This window comes from Sceloporus undulatus, chromosome 2, assembly GCF_019175285.1.
Source record: "Sceloporus undulatus isolate JIND9_A2432 ecotype Alabama chromosome 2, SceUnd_v1.1, whole genome shotgun sequence".
Lineage (NCBI taxonomy): Eukaryota > Metazoa > Chordata > Lepidosauria > Squamata > Phrynosomatidae > Sceloporus > Sceloporus undulatus.
Genome location: NC_056523.1, coordinates 174,497,649 through 174,518,914, shown reverse-complemented (window position 1 = coordinate 174,518,914; position 21,266 = coordinate 174,497,649). Strand labels below are relative to the sequence as shown.

Sequence of the window (21,266 nt, the reverse complement as noted above, 5' to 3'; positions counted from 1 at the left end):
CCTTAAAGGAAAAAGAAAGTGTGAGTATGCCTCCAAGTTGTGTCTGACTTATGGCGACCCTAAGGCGACCCTGTCCTGGGGTTTTCTTGGCAAGGTTAGTTCAGGGCAGGTTTGCCATTGCCTTCCTCCAAGGCTGAGAGAGTGTGACTTGTCCAAATCCTCTAGAGTCGGGATCCAGCGTTTAAACCGCTATGCCACCTGTGAATAGTCCATACTGCTGCTGTTGTTTTCGATTTATGGCGACCCCTAAAGCAAGCTTATCACAGGGGTTTCTTGGCAAGATGTGTTCAGAGGGGTTTTTGCCTCCCTCTGAGGCTGAGAGAGTGTGACTCTCCTCAAGTCACCCAGTGGGTTCCCATGACCCAGGGGGATTCAGATCCCTGTCTCCACCACTCCCACCACTAAGTCACAGTTAGTAGTACATACTACATATAACCTCTATGCATGTATTTGTTGTTGTGTGCCTCCTCTCTGAGGCCCATTACCACAGTTATTGTTATGTACCTCCAAGTCATTTTTGATTTATAGCCACCCTAGTGCAAATATATGGCATACTGTATTTCTTCAGAGGGGTTTTTCCATTGCCGTGTTCTGAGGCTGAGAGAGTGTGACTTGGCCAAGGTTACCTAGTGAGTTTTTATACTGGACTTTCGAACCCAGGTTTCCAGAGTTCTGGCCCAACACTCAAACCACATCTAATCTGGAAAAGATATCCAGGGGGAGCCGGGTTGGCCATGGAGCAAAGTACGGCAACATCCACGAAACACTGGTTGATGGGAGCCCGCTCTTTAAGAGATCTATCGCAATTGGTACTTCACCCATACAACGCACAAGTGTGTAGTTGGTGGATGGAGAAAGAAATATTTATTCACATTAAACCAGAAAGAAGCTGTAATGTCAGGATGCTTTTGGATCCAAATCCGATCAAGCGTCCTGAACCAAACGCAGTAAGACTGCAGCCTTCGGACACCTTGAGTTTTAGTTTAATTATTTTAATTATTTTTTTTTTTTTTCTTTTTTAAAAAAAATAAATTAAACCCTCGTTGCAACAAAGTCGGGCCTGTCCAAAGCCCCCTCTTCTCTACTATTCTGAGTAGCATCTTCAAAGCAAAACATTTGGACAAGTCTGCCTGGGGGGCTGGTGAGTTTGGGCAGCCAAGTTGTCATGCGTTTCTTTATGGCCATTTCTTTGCCGCCACCCGGCCAGGAACAGAAATCCCAGAAAGCTTTCAGAAACTTCTAAACTCTTCGGATTTAACCCCCTGAATCCCTGCCTCTGCGATGTAGCTCTAAAAAAAAGTTTTTAAAACAAATCAGGATTAAAAGAGAGGCTGTCACTTTCGTTAATACGGGTTTGTATGGGGTGATATTTGGGAGGATTTGGGCTGGAAATGGCTTTTGTTGTTGTTGTTGTTGTTGTTGACCCAGTTGTTGCTGCGTTTCCTCCTTCGTAGATGTTTCTCTTCTTTTGCTTGGGGGGAAGGACAGAAAGGACCAAGCAGGAGAGACTCTTCAGCCCTGGGAGGGGTGGACTCAGGCTGCATCCGCACTGCGGAAATAATCCGGTCTGAGACCACTTTAACTGCCATCGCTCCATGCTCTGGAATTCTGGGAAGGGGCGTTTGTTGTGGCACCAGAGAGAAGCAAGAGGCTTAGAAAAGTTCCCTAACTCCAGACCGGAGGAGGAGTGCCCTGGGAGGCTTTGACAGATCTCCTGGTCGCCAGCCTGGCTCCAGCCCTTGCACTGTAAAATACACGGGAAGCAAGAGGAGGGAGCCCTTGGAATCGGAGCCCCTTCTCCATTTCAGAGGGATTTCCAGTCAGACTCAGCCCTGTGCAAACACACACAAACACACACATAGACATGGCCCGATTCTTCTAATAATATGCATCTTCTGCCTACCGATCCACTAACAAAACCCTTTTCTTGCCCGAAATACATACATTTTCCCCGTGTAGCATTTTGCCAGTTGAAAGCATCCGAAAAAGCTCTTGTCTCTCTGTTCCTTCCTTCCTTCCCTCCTTTCTCTCTTCTCTCTCTCTCTTTTTCCTCTTTCTCTATTTCGCTCTTCTTTCTCTCAGGACCTGTGAAACTGATCCGCAAGATTAAAATCCAACAAATTGGCAAATAGTATTTTGCCACTTGAAACCACCTGAAAAACTCTTACCTTTCTGTTCCTTCCTCCTTTACTCCTTCCTTCCTTTCCCCCTTCCTCCTTTCTCCTTTCTTTCTCCTTTCGACCTATGAATCTGATCTGGACGATTAAAAACAAACAAATTGGCAGACAGCATTTTGCCTCTTGAAAAGCATCCGAAAAGCTTTTGTCTCTCTTTTCCTTCCTTCCTTCCTTCCTTCCTTCCTTCCTTTCTCTCTCTCTCTCTCTCTTTCTTTCATGGAAACGATCTCAGAATTCATTTGCCAGTCAGTTTCTACATCTAAAATACCGTTCTTTTCCTGTACAAAACCGCTTGCTGGAAATGAAACTAAATGGAAATTTTCAAGAACTCACCTGAAGCATTTTTAAAAATCTCTTTCTTTCTTTCTTTCTTTCTTTCTTTCTTTCTTCTTTTCCTTTTAAATTTACAAATATGTCTCAACTAATTTATGAGAGGCGTTGATCGTTTTTATTTACTGCCAGCGAACCAGAGCAATTGAGCAAATCGGATCAGATGACAGTGTAAAGTGACACGGGGGTGATCTGAAATCTTGGCGCCTGCCGTTTTAGGGACCCACTTAATTTTGGCATAAGTCTCATGGACGGGCTTCTGTGGGGTTTACTGTGTGAGGAGACACGCCAAGGATCGCACTGTCCCTTGCTTGAAACTGGAAAGGTAGAAGAGGCCACCATCGTTTGCATTTTCAGACCTCTCAAAACTTGTAAAATGCATTTTCTGCTCGGAACGACGGCGGTGGTGGTCCCTATCGGTGTGACTCCTTCTTTGTAGAAAAATATGTTTTCTCTTCTGGTGTCCAATTTTAAAATAAGATCGCCTTCCTCTTTTTTTAATTAAAAAAATCCAAATTCTGGTGTGTCTATTTGTATAATATACATCCCCTTGAAAGAAAGCAAGCAAGCAAGCAAGAAAGAAAGACAGAAAGAGTCGCCCTATTTCTATGTAATTGTGGGGTCATTTTTAAAAAGCGAAGGCTCATCCAATGCTATGGGAAAATATGAATTCGTATTTAATAAGCTGTAGAAATGGATAGGGAGTTATAGAGCTGTTTGGGACCAAATCCAGAAAACTGTGTCGCCGACGTCAATGCAAGCCCTTTCTGTGTTTTCCTGGGATTGTTAGTATCAGTTTCGAAGCCTGGAAAAAAAGGAAGCAAGGGAGAGGATCTGAATGGTGGATGGGCCCTATCCAGAGAGGAGAAAGGAAGAAATTCCAGGGGAGATAGAGAGGGCAGAAGGGAGGTTTGGCTGTCTTTTTGAAAGGTTTTGCAAGACCATCCTCTCTCATTTGAGGCTGAGAGAAGTGTGCAAGGGCAGAGGGAAGGGAAAGCAAATCGGAGTTAAGACTTCTACGATGCAGAAGACAGAATGGAGGAGTCTGATTCACAAAAGTCTTGGGAGCAAGGAGGGGGGATGAAAGAAGGGACTTGGTTTTTATTTCAAAGGAGGGTAATTTTTTTAAACCAACTACAGTATTATTTTTGTACAGATCTTTCAAAACACACCGCTCTGACATCTGTGGAAGCTCTTGCCCCTTTTCAAGTGAGTCCATGCCTTTCAAAAGGGGTGGCGGGTGTTTCTTCAGCCCTTCCAAAAAGTCGGAAAGTGAAGTTTGCCTCTCAGAAGTCCATCCTGCTGGAGGAAAAAGACGGAGCCCTTGCAAGTTTTGGATCTGCCTTAGTTTAAGGGAGGGATTGAGGCAGAGCAGGGAGAGTGAGTTATGCTTAGGGAGGGGTGTGCATGGTCCCTCTTAGGGCAGCCATGCTGAAAGGGGGGGGGGGGGGGTTGGAAACAAGACAGGAATAAAAGAATCGCTCAACCTTTGACAGCCCCAGCCATTCAGACTAATCTCAAAAAAGATCTGTGGCTGCTGCCACACTGCAGAAATAAAGCAGTTTGACACCACTTTGCCATGACTCCATGTTATGGAATTCTGGGGTGTGTAGTTTTGTGGGATACCTAGCCTTCCCTGTCAGAGAACTTTGGTGCTACAACCCAGTACAAAATCCCAGGATTCCATGGCACTGAGCCCTGGCAGTTCAAGTGGTGTCAAACTGCATTCATTCTGCAGTATGGCACTTGAAAGCCTAGCAGGTTTGTTATTATGGCAGCAACCTCTGTTGGCTTCAGGAACCCATTACTAAATTCCCATTGATTTGATCTAATTGGGAGATAGTCCCTGTTACACTATTTGGACAAAGGTATCCCATGTAACCTACTTGGATGACCTTGAAAAGTCTTCTTTTCTCAGCCTCAGAGGAAGGCAATGGCAGACCTTCTCTGAAGACATCTTGCCAAGAAAACCCTATGGTACTATATGGGCAACATAACTCCAAAATGACTTGAAGGAGCACAACAACAACAACAACAACAACATCCTATGATTACTGTACTTGTAACTGAGGCTATGAGACTGGAGCCCTGCCTTTTTTTAGGCAGACAGCAGCATCATATTTTCTGGCCGCCTCACTCTTGTGGCAGCAATAAACATCCAATCCATTTTTGTTAAGCTGTTTGAATTTCCATGGCACCTGATGCCTATACAGCACCCCACTGAATCAATGGGATTTACCCAAATGCTGAGTCACCAGTCGACAATTGGTTCAATGGTTCTGCTCTGGTAAGGACCAATAGACAAGGCTGAAGCCTATGTTTTTCTATAATGTTCTTAAGTGATCATAAGAAATACATTGGGCAAGTTGTTTAAAAATTGGAAACCGGACCACTGCCTCCCAAATTGCCAAACATAGGAAACCATGATTGGCTCCAGTTCCTGGTTGGACTACAACTTTGGTGATCAGGATTCAATTCCCAGCTTGAGCATAAGAAACTCACTGGATGACCTTGGGAAGTCACAGTCTCTCAGCCTCAGAGGATGGCAATGGCAAGCCCCTTCTGAAGAAACCTGCCAAGAAAAGCCTCTGATTGTCTTAGGGTTGCCATGTCAAAAATGACTCTGAGGCACATAACAATAACACCTGTGATAATGTGTGAAATGGGCCTCATAAAACAAAGAGAAAGGGAGAAGTGCCACCAACAGCCAAATCAGTGAAGAAATAGTACAGGTATGTCCCTGTAAGTTTTTCCAGATTTCCTAATATTCACCTACCGGTGGTTCTTACTGGCACAAGGATTGGCTGGTTTCTAATGAACCTGATTCCTCAGGTCAACCCTTGCCTAAATGGACACTATCCATTCCCTATAAATAGGAGGCATTTGGATTGCCTGGGTTGTTAGACTGTGGTTCTTTTACCTCTGCAAATCAAATATGTGAATATATGTGAAGCAATAGCACAATCCCTAATTCAAATATAAAAGCAACTGTTCAGGTCAGAGGGTATCTGGCCAAGTCTTGGATCTGGGGATATGGACACTCATCTCCCCACTGACATGTGAACTGCCAGCCACCACTAGATACTGGGAAGCTGGCATGTGGGGTCAAGGGTTTTGGAGGATAGAGTTGTGGGCAATATGTCCCTAGAAACATAGAATCATAGAGTTGGAAGAGACCACAAGAGCCATCCAGTCCAACCCCCTGCCATGCAGGAACTCTCAATCAAAGCATACCTCTCTAAGCTTACCTGCTTTCTTCAGGAGGACCCTGTGCCAAAGCCAATGTCAGAGCATTGTAAGTTTTCAGCTGCCAGATCAATCAGCATGTAGCTATGGGCACCATACAGTATTGGGTTTTTGCCTCAGCAAAATATCTTGTGTTTGTCCTATGGATATATTGGTTATTACATATATGGGTGTTTGTGTGTGCGTGCGTGTGTGAAGTGAATGAAGTGAACTAAACCAGAATGTCTGGCCTGGGCTGCCATCTTGCCTAAGGCAAGAAAAGACTGGCTGAGTATAGTTTGCATAATTTCCATGGATATTCTTGCTTAGCACTGAGTCCAAGGGCCAGCTTTGTGCTTTGAACCCCTCCAGTTATATCCTGAAGGCACAACCAGTACAGGCCTGCCTAGAGAGCACATTTGCCCCAGTGAGTCATTCTTGACAATGTTGCAAGGTTTCTGCACCACAGATTCCTCAACAGGCACAGGTTTGCAAAAACAGAACAAAACAAAAATCGCCTATCTAGATTGTATTATGCTTCCAGGCTGGGGGGAAATCTTTTGAGGGTGTTGAAAATGGACTTAGTGAAAAAGGATAAAAACCAAGAGGAAGGGAGGGAGGAAACACAAACTTAATCTGAGCCATAATTGATGTGATGCTTCCTTCTCTTTTTCATCCTCAGTGAAATCGCAGGGCAGCCCAGGGGAAGTGACTTCACCATCATCCTCTCTCAGAACCAGCTTTACCACCAAGCAGTTGACAGAGCTGGAGAAGGAATTTCACTTCAGCAAATACCTGAGCCGAGCCCGTCGGGTGGAGATTGCTTCAGCCTTAGGCCTCAAGGAGACCCAGGTAAAGATCTGGTTCCAAAACCGCAGGATGAAGCAGAAGAAACAGGAGAGGGAGGGCCCTCTGTGGGGAGCTGTGGTTGGTTGCCATCCTCAGGATACTTAATCTTCAGGAAAAACAGACTTTGCTTCTCTACCTTCCTCTCCTAGCAGGAACCATAAGAACCCCACTACACTTTGACTGGGAAAGAAAACAGAGAGATGTCCCTCAAAGCCCTTTACATCCTTGTGAGAATTCAAAGGTTCCTAGAAGGAGTACCTTAAAAGTTTTTTCCAAAGAGATTTAGGGACATCCATGCCAGTCCACACATTCATTCCTCAACTAAGTTCAAGAAAATGGAAAACATCAGATTGCATTGTAACTTAAAATTCAGTGTGTTGGGAGCTGGGGACAGGAATAAGAGCTTGGTGGAAATTCTTATAATAACCATGTAGAACCCTAAATTGTGGGCACCATCTGATGTACAGATCAGTGGAAGTGTTATTTGCATTGGGTTGCGCCAATGCTCAGCAATGCTAAGAACCAAAGGAATTTCATCAACAAGGACTTTCCAACAGGAGCGGTTCCAAAAGTGCCCTATCATGCTTACATGCTTCAGTTTCAACCTCTGTTCTTTCTCTTACTTTCTCACGTTACCTTGTTATTCTTGGAGCCTGGAAATGTTACATTTTGGACTACAGCTCCCAGAATCCCCCAGCCAACACAGGGATTCTGGGAGTTGTAGTCCACGAAAATAGTTTTGCTAAGTTCTCATCACTCTTCATATTTTAGATCTCTATTAACATGACTCTTTGAATGTCTGTTCAGAAGTCCATTGGAAGTGAGCTAAACTATGTCCCTTTTTTTTAAATGTAGGAGTAAGCTGCACTGCATGACTTCCTTCTAAATAGACATATACAGGATCTTGGTATTACTCAGGAGTGTAGCTATTGGAGGAGGAAGACGTTGCCCCTAAATAAGAATTCTGTCTTCTAATGAATTCTTTTCCTTTAGGCCCTGAATTTCTAGCACTGAAGAGTCAGTGAAAATCATTCATACCCAGAGCTCTTTCAGGTGCTGTGTCTGCAACCCATTGGTAATGTTGCATGCCCCTTTTGTTTGGACACTTAAACTGCATTTTAAATGCTGAACTAAAATTTAAAGTTACTGCAATGTTAGAAATTTGAGGATTGAAGGAAAATTTAAGAAGGGGAAGAAGGGGGGGGAGTAACACACTTATTTACTCCCCCCCTCCCCAAATAATGACATCCCTGGTGTTACTCTCAAGTCACTAAATGTGAGTCTAATTTACCTTTTACATAAATGTGCATAAAACATTTCCAGGGATAGCTGTGTTGGCCATACAGCAAAGTACAATAACATCCAAAAACAGTGATACTTTTATTGCCCAACCAAAATGCACAAAGTACACAATGCAAGCTTTGAAAGCTCCACAGCCTTCTTCATCAGGCAAATTTGTGAAAGATCAAACATGATATGATATGATATAAACATGAATAGAATGCATAGTTAGAATCCAGAGGAACATGTTCCATTGCAAGATTTGACTGCATAGATACCAAACATCATCAAGTGTCTTCAGTACAATATATATCTTTGTTAATATTCTGTTCAGTTCAATAATGTATAAGCAAACTGAAGGACAAGATTATGCTCGTGCACTATTTGTGAGCTACCTAGAAACATTTGGATGGCCACCATGGGACCAGAATGCTGGACCTTATAGGATTTCTATATAATCCAGAGAAGTAGCTATGTTAGTCTTCTGCAGCATAAAAAAGATGAAGGAAGCGAGAGAAAAAAGAAACAAATAAATGTGGCACCATCTTTAAGACTAACTGATTTTTATTTTCGTAGATATAAACTCACTTCTTTGGATGCAGTACAAAGTGATAACAAATGTCTGGGCATTTATTATCACTACTGCAGCTGAACAAGTGGGTTTTGCTCATATAAAAAAACAACACACCACTTAGTGTTAAAGCTCTTTAAGCCAGTATAGCTCTTCTTACATTCTTGTGTGTTGATGTTTCTACAAAAGGATTGTGTGTTGATGTTTCTACAAATGGTTATCAGTTTGTGTAGTAATTATTAGCTAATAAATATTCTTGGCACACATCATACAATACTTTGGGCATGTCATCTTAAGAACTTCTCTAGTACATAAATAAGCAGGTATTATGTGCAACCAACCCATCAATTTACATTTTCAAGACAATGATGCCACTAAGGAGGCATTACTAGTATTATATGTTGACTTCATGGTACCAACCAAGAGGCAAACCCCTTTTTGCTTTTTTCTGTCATAACAATTTCCTCAAAAGTTATGGATGGTAACAAGAGACTCATCCCAAAGGTTTCTGTGACCCACCTGTCCTTCCCAACCTACTACATTTTGACAATGAGGCAATACCACAATTGAACCACAGCTCATAAAGGTCAAGTGCAGATTTTTTTTTTTTTATCAGCAGGGATGAGGATATTCTATATTTTCCCTTCCTTGCCCCACTTTCTTTCCCCCCTTTAAAATTATTTGCAGTTTTCACAGTAGTTTGGAGCTATGGATCCCCCCCCCAAACAATAGTGCATTATTGCCAGCTATCTCTGTTGAAATGCAAAGTATTTTGGGTTGGCATAATCTTCAGTGAGCAATTGTAATCCATTAGCTTTACAAAAGATCTGCTCATGGTGGAGATGAAAACTGCTATAAGTAGCTTGTTGATCTGCATTATTGGTCTCTCCTTGCTATTATGGCTAACTATATCATGATGAGTGTTTGCACTTAGGAATTGGCTCATATTCCACTGCAAGTTAATGCTAGCTGTTTGATGTCAATGGTTGACAAAATTGTTTGGCCAAGTCAGTGCAAGATTTTCTTCATCTTCCACTTGTGAACTTATAATATAAAACAACTGTATCAAGAAAAGAGAAAGGGGAACAGTTACAGTCTGTAATACTAAGCAGTATTGGGAACAAGAAGTGCTTCAGCAAAGATTTTGACAAGATGAGTATCAGCATCTGTCCCATCCACTTGGCAGTTGAAACATTTATCCCAAGAGTGATAATATTTGGAGAAATGGTACAGAAGACTGCACTGTTCTTGGAGCCCAAGTTTTTAATTGTTTCTGCCATAAACCATAACAATCTCCATTGACATAAAACAATAAAGTTACAGTTATAACAAGTCTTGCAGGCAGGCTTTGAAGAGACCACTTCTATAACATCTATCATGTGGAGCAAATGTGTCCAGGTCATTGTTATAAAACAGAGATAGACTGGAGTAAGATGGAAGAAGGAGAGAAGCAGGTTGTTATTCAGAATCATATGCAAAGGGAGAAGGATGGAGATCTTGAGTTGGGGCAAAAAATCCAGCTGCTGTTTAGAGGAGAAAAAGAATAACTGATGAATAACAATTCAAAGAATCCAGACATTAATTCAAAATAGAAAAACTCCTGCAACAAAGTCAAGAATTATGGCTACACAGTGTTTCAGGAAACATATTCAGGGGCAGCCATGTTGACCATGCAGTAAAATACAGCAAAATAAAAAATCCACCAAAGAATGATAACTTTACACCAGTGTTTCAGGTTTTCTTTATCCAAAACCATTAAGAATATTAAAGCTTCAGCAGTCCCAATAACTTGCAAAGACATCCTTTGTCTTCCAAGTGTTGACTTTGCTGATGGAGATTAAACATGGGGCACTCCATCCTAAATCCACCTATTGTACTCAGTTAGACCCATTGCATACATGGTAACTTCGTAAGCCAGCACTTATATCAGTTCCTTCCACTAATTCAATTGTTCTGTCTAGGTGAACGCACATTTTGCCTCTCAGCCACTGAGCTCCCATTCCTCCAGCCCTCTGATTAATATTGCCCAAATTTCTAATGCCCAGAAAGGAATGCTACAGTCCAGAAGACAAGAAGTGCACTGTTTGTCCAATACAAAGATAATAGACACTTTGTGCACTCAAAAACCTATAGAAAATAGGAACGCTATTACAAAAGCTCTACCTCTAATTTGCCTAGACTATCAGAAGAATTATACGGGTTTGTTGTGTATTTATTATTTGTATAACTGTATTTGTGTTTGAATTATATAAGCAAACAATGTGGGGGGGATATGAGTTAATAAATTAAAATTTGAATTGACTGATATTTTATCTCAGCCTTGCCTATTTCTTAGACTTACACTACAGTCTTCCCTGAATTTTAGAATTCCTTAAGAACAGTTCCTAGAGAGCCTTCCAGCCCAGAAGCGTAGAGGACAACACTTGCTTACTTTCAGGAGAACATTATGTGCCTTCAGGCCATTAAAACACAGGGGCAGGGGAAATAGATTGGGAAAAGGAGTGAGTGTCTGTGTCTGTTTGTGCATGCGCACGCACACCTGCAAGGTTTCTATCTTATGACTTATGGTGATCCCATAGGGTTTTCTTAGGAAAGGGAGACTCAAATGTAGTTTTGCCAGTTCCTTTCTCTGAAATATAGTCTACAACATGTGGATTTGTTGTCAGTCCCCCATCCAAGTATTAACCAGGGCCAATCCTTTTTAGCTTCCAAGAACAGATAAAATCTGGTACCTGCAGGGTATTTAGGCCTGTGAGAAGATGACTAGGGGTCATACAGCTGGGCCAGGTAAAGTTGGACCACAAAGTGTTGCAATCCACAAAACATTTACTTTTTAAATGTTCCCTTGATGTCATGGAAATTATTTGAGAGCAAGTGGTTTTTGGTTTTCTGCCATCATGAGAGAGTTACTCTTTTGTTGATCTCAGGGAAGGAGGGGTGAATGAAGGACAATAGATGAGTCAAATGGGTGAGGAGAAATTCTATTCAGTCTACTTCATAGTCCAAATCATTGTCTAATTAGAAAAACTACTGAAGTATTTAAATATGAGAACCAATGTATTGGTTTTCTCAACAGCTGAATGCATCTGAAAGGCGGGGGGGGAGGGTTAATCAGAAAACAGCAGAATTCAAAATGGATATTTCCACTTAAATAATGCTGTGTGAGCATTAACTTTCTTTATTTCAAGATTCAAGCTTTCAGAGGATCTGGAAGCAGAAGGGAGCAGGTGGAAGTAAGTAATTGTAGCAAGATTTCCTGCATGGCAGGGGGTTGGATGGATGGCCCTTGCGGTCTATTCCAACTCTATGATTCTATGATTCTATTCTATGATTCAATGATAGTGAACACAGAAGAGGGATAAAGGTGAAGAGGTTGAAAAAACCCCCAACCCTTTATGTTTTTCTAGAGTTGCAAAATTGACTTCAAAAACAGATTGCTAGCATTCCCTACCAGCCCATACCAGTTTCACCATTAAAGGCAAAAGCATGTTAAATGCCAGGTATGAAGATAGGTTAGGAGCATTCAACTTGAAGGAATGGTAGGAAATTGTTCAGCAAGATACAAAATACCACACCTGACCTTTGAACCCCACACCACTCTCTTGTAGCTTCCCCAAAGACTGCTAGAATTTTTCTTAGTTTTATCCTGTGGCCACATAAAGACATGATAAGTGATACCTTTTAAAATGAACGGTGAAGTATCTTATTCTCTGTTAAGCAAGATCCCACCCCACGAAGGGCAAAACTCATGTTCTCATCTAAGGTCTGTTGATGTAAATTCAAAAGCACCAAAGATTCTCAAGCCTCTGCTCACATTGTGAAAACATGGTGTCTCTCCATAAGAATATTGGCTGACATTCTACTTAGGATTTTTGTCTTCGTAAATGACCTTATGTGTGCACAAAATTTAATTAAGTAGTTTTGCAACAGCCATATTCATCTTGGGGCTGCCGTTACGTTACAATCTATAGAAATCCATTGTGCAATGGTAGCCAGTGGAGTGACTGATGCACTATGGCCCAATGCATTATGGGCAATGGTGCACAGCAGGGCTCGCCATGATATGCATCTGGACACCACCTAGAAAGTGCTGAGGTATAATAGCAGTACCAGATGTGTCCAATGCCCATTGTAGCCTTCTTACCAGTGCCTGGATGTATATCTTCATAATTCACTAACAGGATTTTGTTGTGTTTGTGCAACACAGCTACAAATTCTAAAGCTACAAAATATAGACTAGGATGTAGGATTCTGGTCCTTAACTGTACATTCATTCAATAAGTACATACTGCTTTTTTTGGTGTACTAATAGAGTGCATTTATTCAAGAGGGAAACATTGAGAAAAAGGTGGAAGGAGAACTACCTGTAATTTGGGAATGTAAAAACTAAATGGAGGAATTTCTTCATGTTTGCATTCCATGTTTCATTCAGTTCATATTGCAGTCAATCTAATCCTTTTTCAGTTAGAGGCTGGCTTTCAATGGAAGCAGGACAGTGGGAGATGAACTTGGGAGCCAAAAACTGGGATATAAATATTTTGATAACATTTAATAAATAAAATTGTTTCTGTCATGAATATTAATACACACAAGATCTTCAGCACATACAAATCTTGAAAAGAATAATCATGATATAAAGCTGTCTAAAGATCAATAAGACAGCAATAGAATAGATCAACCTTTTTGAGAATCAGCATGGTATAGCTGTTTGAATATTGGACTAGGACATCAGGACACATGGGTTCAAATCCCCACTCAGCCATGGAAACCCACTGGGTGATCTTGGGAAAGTCACATTCCCTCAGCTTCAGAGGAAGGCAATGACAAACCTCCTCAGGAAATCTTGCAAAGAAAATCCAATGATAGATTCACTTTAAGGTAGCTATCACTGAATGGTCAGAGTATTTGTTTATAAAGTGTGTGGAGGTAGTTTGGTGTCTGAATATTACAGAGTATTGTACTGCTATATAATATATAATATATAATGTAAAATACAAGACATATTACACATACTTTAAAAGGCTACCCCCAAATCCTAAAATTGGCCATAATTTTTTTAAAAAATCCAACATTTACTGATTTTGTGTTTTAGGTTTATAATAGGGTGGGAGCCAGGTGTTGTGTACTGGTTTGATGGTCTGGTAGATTAGGGTTCAAATACACAAGGTAACCTTGAGCATGACACACACTCTCAGCCTTAGAGGAAGACAAAGGCAAACCTCCTTTCTAAGGAGCCAGCTTGGTGTAGAGGACTGAATGCTAGATTAGGATTTTGAGAGGCACAGGGTGGAATCCTCACTCACCCTTTGCCATACATTGCAATTTTTCACAAGTGTTCACATTATTCCTCCTGCAAGAGCTACAAGTTTAGAGCCAAATAAAGCAAGTATTTCTGTGATTCAGCACAATTGCAAAGTTCTTCCTTCATAAGGCAAATGGAGAATGCGTTCCAGCCTGGCATGGCCAGCAAGGGTCCATATCATTTTCCTGAATATTGTATCTGATTTGTTGGAAAGCACAGGACCGGCTTCCCCCTGGAAGATTTCACTGCTTCTTGATATCATTAGAAGAGAGGCTTCCTTATAAAACCACAGCCGCCTTACAGAAAATCCATACAGGCCTACTCTTCCTTTCACCTCTGACCTCCTGACCTCCGTCTTGCCTCAGGGCAGTGGTGACCCGGTCACTGCCTAACCCTGAGTCAATAAGTCTACCTTCATTAGCATAAAACATGAATCTAGTGGCAGCTTGACAAATTATAACTTCAAGCAAAAGATCTGCCAACTGGCTAACTCCTGTAACGACTATTTATCACTGGAAATGGTAAATCATAGGAATTCAGATGACTTAATTATTCAGATCTAAAAGAGCAGAAGCAAGGCAGAGGAGGAGAGGGTGGGAGAAGCGCTCCACAAAGCCCGGGAAATGATCCTCGTGGCTGGAAGGTTTGGGGGGGGCAGCAAGGGAGGAGAGCCCCTCTCTTCTGTCTTGCCTGCCTTCCTCAGCTTCCCTCTCCCCACGGATCTCATTTGCCACTCCTTTGTCTGCTTCTTCTTTTTATCCCCACTTCACTCATTTTTCTTGGGCTTTGTCATTCTTTCTCCCCATCTCTTGCCTTTTTTGTCCTTCTTTCTTAACCTTCATCTGTGTGTCTCTTTCTCTTTTGCTGCCCCATCCCTGCCACGATTTATCATTTACGCCTCTTCTCCCTCCTACGCCTTTTCCCTCTAATTATTTCCGCATCTACCACCATCACCACTACTTACTCCTACGTCTCTCCTCCTCCTCCTTCTCCTGCTGTTTTCACTTGGTAGCAAAGGGTTGGTAATCCTTTGCCCCTCCCTAATGTATTTACTTATTTATTTGTTGAAGTTATCACCCATCTTTCTTCCGGGATGGCATCCCCCATCCTATAGCTTATATATCCTATACAATCCTGACTTGGCCATGAAAACCTTCTAGGTGACCTTGGGCAAGTCACACTCTCTCAGCCTCAGGGGAAGGCAATGGCAAACTTCCTCTGAACAAATCTTGCCAAGAAAATCCTATGCCTTAGGATCAACACAAGTCAGAAACATCTTGATGATACACAACACTCACATACAGCATATCCCTACATTTTGGACTACAGCTACCAGAGTCCCTTACCAATAACCACACAGGATGGGGGCAAATCTGAGCTGAAGTCAAAAACATCTGGAAGAACAAAAATTCCCTACCTCTCCTACAACAAAAGAAATGAGTAATGGGTTCTTAAGGGATGAGGCATCTCACTTCAAAATGTGGATGAAGTGCTGGTGGTAAGAATAGGCAGACTGCCCAATTTATGCCTGATCAAAAGTTTAGTGGACTGGAGGCATATCTACACAGACAGGAAAACCTGTTTTCATCCTGCAGCTGCTCCTCTTTGGGCACACAATGTTCCTGAAGATTCACAAAAAAATGCGGGGCTTTTCTTCAAACCTTGGGAGAAAACAGAATAGCTTCTTGCTCTACATTTGCCTGGAAACATAGGAGCAGTGTTACAGGCATGGTTGTATGGCACTACTGTGCACTACAGGTCATGTGATCATCATATAATGGTGGTCATCTTCCGGGTTGCTCTGATCATGCCCTAGTGATTGTGGTGCTGTCGGAGTTGCCACAGACCAGGAAACTGGGCTGCCACTGTGGGGTGAACAAGGATTTTCCTGCCAGTGCAGATGAGCCCAAGGTCAGAATACAAGTCAGGCAAGACACTGGGTCAAGGCTGATATGGACTTAATGTCAATGCATTACCTCCCTTTCTGAAATTATTGTGTTCCAGGCACATTTCCTTGCTTACATACAGAATTCACAGAGGGAAACCTCTCTCAGTATATTGTCAGTTTGTTAGAAGGGAAGGGAACCTTTTCTGAAGTATCATAATCTTCTTCTTCTTCATTTGTTGTTGTGTACCTTTTGAGTCATTTCCAATTTATGGCAACCCTAACGCAAACCTATCATGGGGTTTTCTTTGAAAGTTTCTTCAGAAGAAATTTGCCATTGCCATCCTCTGAGGCTGAGAGTCTGACTTGCCCAAGGTCTCTCAGTGGCTTTACATGGCAGAGCTGGGATTTAAACCCTGGTCTCCAGTGTCACAGTCCAACATTCAACCCACTATGACACACTGGCTCTCATCATCCAAAAAAAAGAAAGAAAGAAAGAAAGAAAAGAAAAGAAAAGAAAAGAAAAGAAAAGGCTATAGCAGGCCAGTCCTACCATTAAGTAAACTGAAGCAGTCACTTCTAGCAGCAGATTTGTGATGTCATGAAAGGACAGCAAACCGGTAAGTTGTTTAATTAATTATTGTATTTTTCCTTCTAGGAAGGGCTAGAGGCACTCTGACATTTTATGCCATTCATCCCTGAATAAGCCGATTGGCTCAGGATACTGTCCATGTTACCTTTTCTTGGTAGGAAAATATCTTGAGCCAGCCTTTCATGCTGTTTTACTTTTTCCATTTTTAAGGTAGTTGTTATTACAGTCAGCTCTCCATATCCTCAGATTCTGCATCCACAGATTCCACCATCTGTGGCTTGAAAATACCCTCCCCCCAATTTTCCTCCCAAAAAGCAAACCTTGATTTTGCCATTTTATATATAAGACATCAATTTACTACCCCACTGTATATAGTGCAGCTTGGACATCCCCGATTTTGCTATGCACAGTGGTCTGGTCTGGAACCAAACTCCAGTGGATATTATATTAAGCTTCTGTTATCTATATGCATCCTACAAAAGTATACCAAATAAAAGTGACCATAATGGATCTCCTTTGCAGGATGGCCAACAATAATTGACCCATTGCTATTGTCATTGCCTTCCCCACCTCCTTCAACCACTGGGAATGTATTATGATTAAACAGGTAATAAGACCACCAGTCTGTCCAACTTATGGAGGAGCAGACTAACTGAAAGTAATTTGCCCTAAGCCTAATACAAATCTACAGTTGTCCCTGCCCTGATGATATATTCTCTCTCTCTCTCTCTCTCTCTCTCTCTCTCTCTCTCTCTCTCTGTACACACCATGCCTGGACTTTGCTCATCATGGTAAGTTCAGAGAAGCTTCTACTAGAAGAGTGAACAATGGAGTGTTCTCAAACTACTACTGGCTTGGATCAGAGGTTGATTTGGTCCTTTGTGTGTCAGTTTTGTACCTTTAGTGCCTAAATAAGGCTTGTTATAATAAACCTTAAAACAAAGGTGAGCAAAGTGGTTAGACTGTAGCCCCCAGCATTCCTCATCCTTGTCTAAACTGGCTATGGCTGATGAAAGTTGCAATCCAACAAAATCTGAAATGCTGCAATTGCTCACTCCAGCCTGTAAAAAAGACTAAAGGGTCTATTTTATTCAGGGAAAGAAGGAAATGCTGTGGAGACAATATAAAAATATTCCCATCTGTTATTCTCACCGTTATGGTTAGATTAAATATTATTAGAGTTGAGGGCTCAACCACATTATGAGAGGGGGAGAATAAATGTCATTGGTGGTTAAATCTGATACATGCATATTCATTCGGTGTGTATCCATCCTGGGGATGGATTAAGATTAAACTGTTTTTAATTTTGTGCTATTTTATTCCGGTATCATATTTATTTTTTTATGATGATGATGATTGATTGTAGCTGTACTCCTATTATACTGTAATCTTGGTTATGAGCCACCTTGGGTCCTGTACAAGCAAAAAGATGGTGAGGAGTGGGAAGAAGGAAGGAAGAAAGGAAGAAAGAAAGGAAGGAAGGAAGACTTTAATTGCAGAGCTCATAGTTAGAACAGCCAGCTTAATTTTGGGACTACTAATGGGAACTACTTTGGGATGACGGATAACTTTTTGCACCCTATCCTAAAGGCTCTACTGAGTGGTACCAGAGTAAGTATGGCCTGATGGAACCTATACTAGAAGGACAGCCTCATCCAACAAGGCCTTCTCTCAAGGATTTTATACAGCTCTCTAGAGGTGCATTTACACATAAAAATAATGCAGTTTGTTACCACTTTAACTGCCATGGCTCCATCCTATAGAATCCTGGAAATAATAGTTTGGTGAGGCACCAGCACTCTTTGGCAGTGAAAGGTAAAGGTAAAGGATCTTATAAAACTTCAAATCTCAGGATTTCATATGATGCAGCTACAGCACATGAAGTGGTGTCAAACCGCATTACTGTGTTTCTAAAGTGCAGATGCATCCTAGCTGATAGTATTTAGCTGAATGGTAAAAGGTCTGGAAACTATGCCTTATGAGGAGTGGCTTAGGGAACTGTGTATGTTTAGCCTGGAGAAGAGAAGGTTCAGAGGTTGCATAACAGCCATGTTTAAATATTTAAAGGGATGCCATATTGAGGAGCAAGCTTGTTTTCTGCTGCTGCAGGGACTAGGCCACGGAGCAATGGATTGAAATTACAGGAAAAAAGGTTCTGCTTCAACATTAAGAAGAACTTTCTGACAGTAAGAACTGTTCAACAGAGGAATAGGCTGCCTCGGAGGGTGGTGGAGTCTCCTTCTTTGGAGGTTTTGAAATTGAGCCTGTCGGGGGTGCTTTGGTTATGTCTTCTTGCAGGGTAGAGGGTTGGAGTGGATGGTCTCTTCCAATTCTATGATTCCATGATTTAATTCTAGAAATTCAATTTGGTACCTACCTGAAATAATCCCAGCTATGGTTTTTGCTGACATCCTAGTTTGTTGCTTTTTTAATTATAGAGAGGACAGGAGAGGGGCATGGATTGCCAAGGTTCAAGACACATACCTCAATGCATGTCTTTTGAACAAAACTAAGCAAGTATTTGAGAATCATTTGAAGGGACACTGAAAATAGTGAAGCCTTGACGTGGGGGGAGGAGGACTTGGACAACTGTTGTTTCTGTTAAAAATAACCATTAATTTACATTAGAACCAATGAGGAGCATATTTGATTGCAATGCCACCCTGGCCTCAGAGGGCAAACAAAAAGGTAGTTACAGATCCACCATGCCTAGCCCCAGAAGCAGATGGAGGACCTTCCTTCCATTCCAACTGCCACTGCTCTGGCCTTGGAGAAGAACCAACCAGCAGTATCTGCTGGACTTGATCCTCTTCCCCACATCCATTCCCTTCTCCTTTTGTGTCATATGTTTTCAGATTGTAAACTTGAGGACAGGGAATGGTCAAATTAGCAATCTGTAAAATGCTTGGAGAGCCTTTGTGGCTGAAGAGCAGGGTATAAATGCTCTAAATAAATAAAGTAAGTAAGTAAATTGGAGAGGGAAAGGTTTTATGTTCTCCCTTGGTTCACTGTGGCTTCCTCAGAAATCTACACACACACACACACACACACACACACACACAATACAGCGTGAACTTATTTTACATTTTAGAATATTTTAAATTACATTGTTTACATTATTATATTTTAAAATACATTGCTTAATTTATTTTAAAGAAGGGTTTTTGTTTTAAACCTTTTAATAGACGTATTTAATGTTTGAAATGTTTTTATCCATTGTGTATCATTTCAAAGATCCCAGTAGGGACATGTTTATGCATGTGCCTTTAAGTCGCCTGTCAAGTTATGGTGACCTCATAAATTTCATAGGGGTTTCTTAGGCAAGAGATGCTCAAGAGGTGGTTTTGCCTGTTCCTGCCTCTGAAATATAGGGTATATATCTGTAAACAAACAAACAAAATAAACAAACAAATCCTATCCACCCCAACCTCAATACTACTGCAGGGGGTGGAGTATGGATCTGCATGACATACAGAGAGAGGGAGGGAAGGAAGGAAAAAAGAGATAGATAAGAATCCACAGAGTACAGTCAGCCCTCCATATCCACAGATTCTTTATCCACAAATTCAAGCATTCATGGCACACACACACACACACACACACACACACACAGAGAACCATGATTTTGCCATTTTATACAAGGGGCACCATTTCACTATCCATTTTATCTAATAGGACTTGAACATCCATGGTTTTCAGTATCCAAGAGGTGTCCTGGAAGGACCCAGTGTATGTGGCTTTGGCCCTACCTGCCCTTGGTCTGAAAGTTAATCACAGTAGACATCTGGTGAAAAACGTTCCCCGCTCTGACCTACAGGAAGGAATTTCCACACATCTCTTCTTATAGAATCATAGAGTTGGAACAGACCACAAGGGCCATCCCATCCAACCCCATTCTGCCATGCAGGAAAACACAATCAAAGCACTCCAGACAGGTGGCCATCCAGCCTCTGTTTAAAGACCTCCAAAGAAGGAGACTCCACCACTCTCCAAGGGAGTGTGTCCCACTGTCAGACAGCTCTTACTGTCAGGAAGTTCTTCCTAATGCTGAAGCAGAATCCCTCTAGTTTGAATCCATTGCTCCAGGTCCTATTCTCTGGAGCAGCAGAAAACAAGCTTGAAGCACGTATACCTATTTCTGTGCTTTGCCTTTCCTTGCAACCGTCTTTGTTTCTACATTAACTTCTTCTTCTAAAACCTATTAGAATATATTACCTTTAAAAAAGCAGTACAAAATTGTTCTCATTTCCTCCACAAGCCTGTCTTTAAATGGATTAAAATGAATATCTCTCTCAATGAACTCCAAATTCTCTATGGACACTTAAAATCTCCTTCCCACTTTAACTTTATAGCCCTTATTTTTCATAGCAGGTCTCCCTTGCACCTGGATTTCTCTCTTTGAATACTACATGGCACCAAGTTTTTCTTTTTGTTCATAATCTCACCTCTGTGAAGCCTTTGGTTAGAACCCTTGGCCATTATCCTTAGGCTAAGAGTCCTGGGGCAGGACTAGGGGCTCCCAAGAACAGACTGCCGTTAATACTAGGAGTGAGCCTCCACATCCCTTCAGATTTGGGTGTACTTCATCACAGCTGCAAGTGACTGAGAGTTGTCCATCATTTTATATATCACACAAATATCACACAATCTCCTAGAGGAGTGATGTATTATGGGTGATTAAAATGGTGGATGACTTAAGACACCCACCACAGATCATAGCCCTGCTGCTAGATACTGCAACCTCTAATAAGGTTCCCAGGGAGGCAGTGATATTCAGTCACCAGAGAGCAGAGAAAGACCTCTTCCAAACAAGAGCCATACAATAAACAAACTAAAACCTAATGCCAGTGATCATTTAGATTATGTCCCATTGTAATGAGTGCTATACATTCCTCCTATACTATTTAAACATGGCCAAGACAATTTGTTTATTTACATCCATTCCACAATCAACATTTAGGCTATAATCCTAGAGGCTCAGAATCATAGATTCATTCAGTTGGAAGGAACTACAAGGGCCATCTTGTCCAACACCCTGCCATGTAGGAACACAC

At 41.6% G+C, this 21,266-nt stretch overlaps 1 protein-coding gene and 1 long non-coding RNA gene across 2 annotated transcripts in view; one reads left to right on the top strand and one right to left on the bottom strand.

Moving 5' to 3' along the window:
- Positions 1–21,266, top strand: part of LOC121920464 (homeobox protein Hox-B1-like) — a 33,396-nt gene that overhangs the window by 1,223 nt on the left and 10,907 nt on the right. Inside the window, exon 2 of the mRNA XM_042447605.1 lies at positions 6,415–6,584. Within this exon, the coding sequence (XP_042303539.1) occupies positions 6,415–6,584 (170 nt within the window). The remainder of the gene's footprint in view (positions 1–6,414; positions 6,585–21,266) is intronic.
- Positions 873–2,489, bottom strand: LOC121924375. Its single transcript, XR_006102580.1, has 3 exons — positions 2,169–2,489; positions 1,945–2,093; positions 873–1,832 (listed from the first exon to the last, which is right to left on the bottom strand). It is a non-coding gene; the product is annotated as an uncharacterized LOC121924375 (long non-coding RNA).